This window comes from Clupea harengus, chromosome 24 (genome assembly GCF_900700415.2).
Source record: "Clupea harengus chromosome 24, Ch_v2.0.2, whole genome shotgun sequence".
NCBI classification, from domain to species: Eukaryota; Metazoa; Chordata; class Actinopteri; order Clupeiformes; family Clupeidae; genus Clupea; species Clupea harengus.
This window is the reverse complement of record NC_045175.1, coordinates 4842850-4850349: the sequence shown is the minus strand read 5'-3', so window position 1 is coordinate 4850349 and position 7500 is coordinate 4842850. Positions and strand designations below refer to the sequence as shown.

The 7500-nt window shown below is 45.6% G+C and overlaps 1 protein-coding gene across 1 annotated transcript in view; it reads right to left on the bottom strand.

The window, feature by feature from the left end:
* Positions 1-7500, bottom strand: part of sorcs3 (sortilin related VPS10 domain containing receptor 3) — a 177721-nt gene that overhangs the window by 93624 nt on the left and 76597 nt on the right. The window contains exon 2 of the mRNA XM_031561919.2: positions 6856-6923. Coding sequence (XP_031417779.1) covers positions 6856-6923 — 68 coding nt within the window. The remainder of the gene's footprint in view (positions 1-6855; positions 6924-7500) is intronic.

The following is a 7500-nucleotide window of genomic DNA, read 5'->3' as shown; positions in this document are numbered from 1 at the left end:
CATTCTCTCTCTCTCTCTCCTGGGAGGTTCACGTATCCGTGGAAAACTCTCTCAGCCATGGTAATGGAGAAAGAGCGTGAGAGTGAGAGGGAGAGAGAGAGCGAGAGAAAGAGAGCGGAAGAGAGAGAGAGAGAGAGTTCTCTTTGGGCCCTGAGGCAATGTTGAGCGTGTGGTTTCTGCATGGAACGCCAAACTGGTGGAAAGTGGAATTCACCCACCAAGGTGACACCATTAAATTGATGCAACTATTCTCCCCAGGATGGGGACCTACGAGGTAGTTACAAAGAGAAGAGGAGTAGGGATATAGGGATAGAGAGAGAGAGAGAGAGAGTCAGAGAGAGAGAGAGAGAGAGAGAGAGTGTGTGTCAGAGAGAGAGAGAGAGTCAGAGAGAGAGTGTGTCAGAGAGAGAGAGTCAGAGAGAGAGAGAGAGAGAGAGAGTCAGAGAGAGAGAGAGTGTGTCAGAGAGAGAGAGAGAGTGTGTCAGAGAGAGAGAGTCAGAGAGAGAGAGAGAGAGTTAGAGAGAGAGAGTCAGAGAGAGAGAGTTAGAGAGAGAGTGTCAGAGAGAGAGAGAGAGTCAGAGAGAGAGAGTCAGAGAGAGAGAGTGTCAGAGAGAGAGAGAGAGAGAGAGAGAGTCAGAGAGAGAGAGTTAGAGAGAGAGTGTCAGAGAGAGAGAGAGTCAGAGAGAGAGAGTCAGAGAGAGAGAGTCAGAGAGAGAGAGTTAGAGAGAGAGAGTCAGAGAGAGAGAGTGTGTCAGAGAGAGAGTGTGTGTCAGAGAGAGAGAGTTAGAGAGAGAGTCAGAGAGAGAGAGTTAGAGAGAGAGTGTCAGAGAGAGAGAGAGAGTCAGAGAGAGAGAGTCAGAGAGAGAGAGTCAGAGAGAGAGAGAGAGAGAGAGAGAGAGAGTGTGTCAGAGAGAGAGAGTTAGAGAGAGAGAGTCAGAGAGAGAGAGTTAGAGAGAGAGTGTCAGAGAGAGAGAGAGAGAGAGAGAGAGTCAGAGAGAGAGAGTCAGAGAGAGAGAGAGAGAGAGAGAGAGAGAGAGGGGGCAGAGAGATAGTCAGAGAGAGAGAGAGAGTCAGAGGCAGGAAAAAGATATGGCCAAAAAGAGAGGTGGGCTGTTCCCTTCCATCCCTTCTCCCTCATTCCTTTCTTCTCCTCCTGTACTCATTACTGAGCTTTCAAGCCCGCCGCTCTTCACACCCCCCTCAGGTGCTTTTAATGTGCTCCAGCAGAGTCTTAGGAGCTCATCATCCAGTCAATAGCAGCCATTTGCCTGCACTAGTTGTACCGGTTTATTCTCCCGCGCCGAAAGGTCACCAAAAGGCCAGAGTAACACTGACGCCATATATTTCACTGTAATAACTGTAATAACAACCTGTTAATACATTCGCGTTTAAGAGCATCTCGACACACTCGCAGAAAGAAAATCCTCCGTCATACGTTTTTTTCTCTTCTTCAAAGATGGCTGACACCTAGGTCAAGTGTCTGCTACGGGTGAGTGGTGCATTTCTGATGGGCTGATGCGCTGTGCTCCTCCATTCCAGAGGTGAGCGCCCAATGGAGGTCCCATTAACAATGAAACGGCACTTCGTTCCGTGACACGTCCAACATGTGCTAATGGCGGGCCATGTGCCGTCTGCTGGACAACAACAGGTCAAGGCAGAGTGAGCTGTGGGATGAGACGGGGCAGAGAGCTGGAGCCAGAGGTGAGGCGGGGATGACACATTACATGATCTGTTCAGAGATGATAACCAAGGGGGTTTGACAGGGTGGTTATCCCAGGTGTCTGGAAGGTGTGTTTGGAAATAATACTCTCAAGGCTTCCTTTTCAAAATGTCATTAATTGGTTTTGAGGGAAGTATCATGACGTATCATGTAGTCAGTAAGTGTTCACTGAGAAAGCTCAGTCAACTTAATGCAAGCCATTTACATAACGAGCATTAAAAAAATCTTTACAGCTTTCGGTCGCCTGAACGCAATCAATATCTGATCATTGATCAACATTAGCATATTCTATCTGATGGACACTCCTAATTAAACACTATATGGATGTCTATATTGGTTGGCAATAAGTAGGTAGGCTCATGAAAGTCCTTTATTGCCGGATCTGCATGTTCTCATTACCTTGTCTTCCTCAGAGGTTGTTTCAGAGAGCATAAAATATCAAAGCCCTCCGGGTAATAAAGGATTAGCCTTATAGGATGAATTACATACTGTATGTGTCTCTTGAGTGTGCGAATGTGTGTGTGTGTGTGTGTGTGTGTGTGTGTGTGTGTGTGTGTGTGTGTGTGTGTGTGTGTGTGTGTGTGTCTTGTTAAAAAATAAAACTCCAGCCACCGAAGACATGGATTACATGCTTTTGCGTGGGCGGCCAAGGGTGTCACCATCAGCTCTGTCAATAATGAATAATTTAGATGACGCGGCACCCACCCAGTGGGGACACTGAAGCGGAAAACAGACGAGCGAAAGAACACGTGATTGGCATGAAAGAAAGAGTGAACGAGAGAGTGAACGCTGGCAACGGCTAGAGATGAGCGCGGGCAGCGCTTAATTATCAAAAGCGGGCGAACTTCGTAATCAGTGAGGCCTTGCTCAAGCCCACCCCACCCCCCGATCCATAGTGCTTTGAATATTCCATGTCAGACGAGTGAACGGACGATGGATCCGTTTGTCTCGTTTAAGGTCAGGCTGTTCATTAAAATTGACGACGGAGGACGTGGGCCGCCCGACACAAACACGCACACACACACACACACACACACACCCAGACACACACACACACACTTTCAGTACGCTTCCCAACTCCGCTGCCATGTTCCCATCCGCTGACCTTTCAGCGGAAAAAGTCAGCATCTGCCTGCCATTTGGACTGGATCAGAATGCTGAAAAAAACACACTCGGATTCGGGGGGGGTAAATCGGAAAAGGGATTAATAACAATTACACTAAAACAAACAGCGGTCCCTCAAGCCCAGTGTGTTAATGGAGCCGTGATCTTAATTAGAAGCAGAGTCTGTGTCTGGTGTCGGGAGTGTGTGTAGAGGAGTGTAATATAGTGACTGTAGAGCTGGGGTAGATAGTGTGTCTCGGGGGCGAGGGGGATTTGTGTGTGTGTGTGTGTGTGTGTGTGTTGCCTTTGCTGCCTATGCTGCCTCGACGGCGTCTTGTGTATGAGGTCTCTTTTGAGGAGTTGAATATTATTACTGTGTGTGTTTGTGTGTGTGTGTGTGTGTGTTTGTTTGTTTCAAAGAGTTATGCTGCTAACTGACAGATCTGGGCAGGATTCTAGCCAAGTGCAGTACATGTGTGTCTCTTTGTGTGTGCGTTTGTGTGTGTGCGTGTGTGTGTATCACTGCACATCTTTGTTTCTGCATTTGTGTGCCTCTCTGCTCTCACAATATGTGTTTATGCGCATGTGTGTGTGTGTGTGTCTGTGTGTGTGTCTGTGTGTGTGTGTGTGTGTGTGTGTTTATGCGCGCGCACGCGCGCGTGTGTGTGTGTGTATGTACGCGAAGTTTATGTATGCCACATCAAAGAGTGTTTTGCTCCACTGTGACACTCATCTTAAAGAGCCACTCTATCCAGGCGGTGGCGGTGGGTGGGTGAGTGAGTCAAAGCCCAACTGTGGCTGCTGCTGCTGCTGCTGCTCCTCACGCTTGACAACCCCACAGAGTGCCGCCCGGGCCCGGGGTTCTCTCATGGCCTGGCTCAGCACCTCCCCTCCTGACACCTCCCCTCCTCTGCAATACTGCACAGAGAATAAACCACTAGAAAGAGACTGTCTAAGGCCTGGCTCAGCACCTCCCCTCCTGACACCTCCCCTCCTCTGCAATACTGCACAGAGAATAGACCACTAGAAAGAGGCTGTCAAGTTGTCTATCAGAAACTGTGACAAATGGACACATTGTTTTTTTGCTGTTTGTTATTTTGTATTGGTCATGGCAACACTAGTCATACACACGCAGGCAAACACAGATACACAGACGTTCAAATAGATACACACACACACACGCACACACACGCGCACACACACACACACAAGCACACACACTTTCACACATACATATTGTGCACACACACTGTGCACATGTATACACACAAACACACATACATGTATATACTAATAGAAACAGACACACACCCACACCCACACAAACACATCCACACAGATGCATGTATTTGAAAGAAAGACAGTCAAACAGACAAACCCACAACCCCCCTCCCCCCATGCACACACATACACACACACACACACACACACACACACACACACACACACACATACACACACACACGTAGACACACAAACCAAACTACCCAAAAAACACACTCAGTCATTGACATGGCATCCACATTTTCTTTGCCAGTCCGCAAAACTATTCCTTATCTGGACTCCAAAAGCAGATTTATTCAGAGACGTCAGCAACGCCATTGACCTTGAAAGCCTCTCACACACACACACACACACACACACACACACACACAAACACGAACACATGCAGTCCACGGTGCTGCGTTTTGCGCCTGTCATTCTCCGCCAAGCAATTACACGAGAGTCGAGGCTCAGTACCTTAAGAGCTAGTAGGCGTAAGGGATAATCAAACACACACGCAGAATAAAAACAAAAATAAGATAAGATTGGCTCATCCCTCTGAGGCAGTGTGGAAAGAAAATGACAATAACAGCCGATTCCAAAAGCTCCTCTAAGAGGCCAATATGGATGATGCAGGAGATGGGTTGCAAATCACAGGGTAGGGAATAAATGGAATGTTCTGCCCCCATTTGGTTAGAGTTCGAACGGAGTGTACAATGTAGCCAAAAAGAGCTCTAATTTTTGATTCAGAAAAACAACAGTTTGCAGGGAGTCGATATTTCTCGCTCTCTCTCACAATCACACACATATGCACACACACACACCCACACAATTTTGCACACAGACACACACACAAGCAGACTCTTTCTCTCTCTCTCTCTCTCTCTCTCACACACACACACATCACGTATTCCAACTCCATTTTAAGGGCATGTTTCATGAAAGTTTCACCATGTTGACACTGGCGTCTTCCTCAGAGAGACGCAAACATGGGCTGACCTGAAGAGTGAGGGGAGGATGTGAGCACTCAGCAACAATGCTGACAAGAAAAGTAGCACACACACACACACACTCACACACACACACACACAGGCACACACACACACACACACACTCACACACACACACACACACAAAGACACACACACAGGCACACACACACAGATTTCCAAGTAAAGAGTAGAGAGTGAAAGAGAGTTGTGTGTATCTACAGGGGTAGGTGTGTATCTTTGTATGTGTGTGTGTTTGTACGTGTGTGACTGAAATATCTCTGCATTTGGGCATGTGTGTGTATCTAGATGAGCATCGCCAGAGTAACTGTAAGATTTCAAAATGCATACTGATAATGTGTATGCCATATTTATAACACGTTTGGAGCAGGGATAGTGGGAAAGACAAGTGGGGAATGAGGTGAAACAGGGAGTGAGAAATAAATCAAGAGTGTGAAATAACTAGACGTACCGCATAGAGGTAGACCACCGCATAAGGTGAGAAAATGAGCAATAATTAAGTGAAATAAGAGGATATCTTGAATGATTACGTTTCTGGCAACAATAGACTAAAAAGTTGTATATCCTACTCTGAGTGAAAATGTAAGCAACTATAGTTTGTGGATGTGGCGGCTGTACACTGATATGGTGTGAAGCAGTGGCTATGTGTTACGTTCTGCAGTTTTGAGACCTGTGAATATGAGGATGAGAGTGTCACTCTGTGACAGATGTGTGCTTGTGCTAAATTTGAGCATCTTGTTAAATGTACATGTTTTTTGTTTTTTTTGCAACAATATGAGTCTGCCATGTGTTTGCTATTTATTTACAAAGTTTTGAAAAATATGCAAGTGAATTTTCTGGACAGTTTTTTAAGCTATTGCCCAAAAAGGGCTTTGACCCTACCCCCAACTACAGGGGGCGCTGGCACCAAGGGCAACACACATCTAGGGACACAAACTTTCAATAACTTCAGACATGTGGGTCTACAAACTAGGACCCTGAGGCGGGCAGGTAAGATTGTGGCCAATCCCTCCCACCCGGGTCACAAACTCTTCGAGGTTCTTCCATCCGGCAGGAGGATGCGGTCCATCAGGACCAAAACCTCACGCCACAAAACCAGCTTCTTCCCGGCTGCAGTTGGCCTTATTAACAAGGCCCGGGACCCCCACCTGACTTGGACTCTTATCCCGCCCCCACACCTCAAGTCTGTGTTACATTAACACACATTACATTACACACTGCACACTGCACACTGCACACTGCACATTGCACATTCACTTTGCACTCCTGTCTTGCATTTTGCATTTTACTTTCTACTTCACTTTTTTATATACATTTTTTAATATATTTGTATCTTATTTATTGTGTTTTATGTGTAGTACTTTTCTTATGTGTAGTACTTATTGTGTTTTTATGTTTTATGTTATGTGTAGTACTTATTGTGTTTGTATGTTTTTATGTTTACTGTATGCACCTATACACCAGAGCAAATTCCAGGTAGGTGTAAACCTACTTGGCAATAAATACAATTCTCATTCTGATTCTGATTCTGATACAAGCAAGTTTCATCTTCAGAGTGGTGAACTGTAAGTTTATGAAATTGTCATCCAAAACTTGGTAAAAGGAAAAGCAGAAAGAAGCATAAAAACAAAAACTTTGTTCACAAACACAATATGGCCGCCTGCCTGTGTGGATAATACGAATGCAAATATTCATGAGCGGACGAATGGAATCAAACAAGAATGTCAGAGTGACAAACTTGTTCATTCTTCCTCTTACCTCCATAATGTGCTCTCTGTCACACTCCCCAGATGGAAATCATACAGCTTGGTGAGAATAAGAATCACCTGCAAGAGAGAAAAACAACTTTGGTCAGCTGAAGGTTTCCCATTTTCCCAAGATTCAAATCAATTCCATTCAATTCAACACAATTTAATTCAGTTGCAATTGTATAGCCCTGTTACCATTGCCTTACAGTGAGTGATACATCACTCCCCCCCCCCCCTGATTCAAACCAAGGCATCATCCCAGACACTCCACAAAGTTTCCTCTTCCTGTGATGCTCATTAGGCTCACTGCATGTATTGACCTTCTCTCCTTTAGAGTACTTTCGTTTTAACGCGGGGAAAGAAACAAACGCTCCTTATGCGTTCGACTGTTACCAACAGACGAGACATGAGAGGAAAACAACGGAACGAGTGGGAGATAGGGGGCTTCGAGAATCACAGAATGTACAGTTACTGCAAATGATGTGGTAGAAATGTGAGGATAGTGATTGGTCGAAATTGTTCAATTGGTTCAAATGGCAGGTTTTTCGGGAGCTCAATAACAGCAGAACAGATGTCGAAGGAACGCAACATAAATTCTGCCGCTCAAGAGCAGGCGGGTTTAACCGAACTGAATAAATACTGAATTAAAAACAAA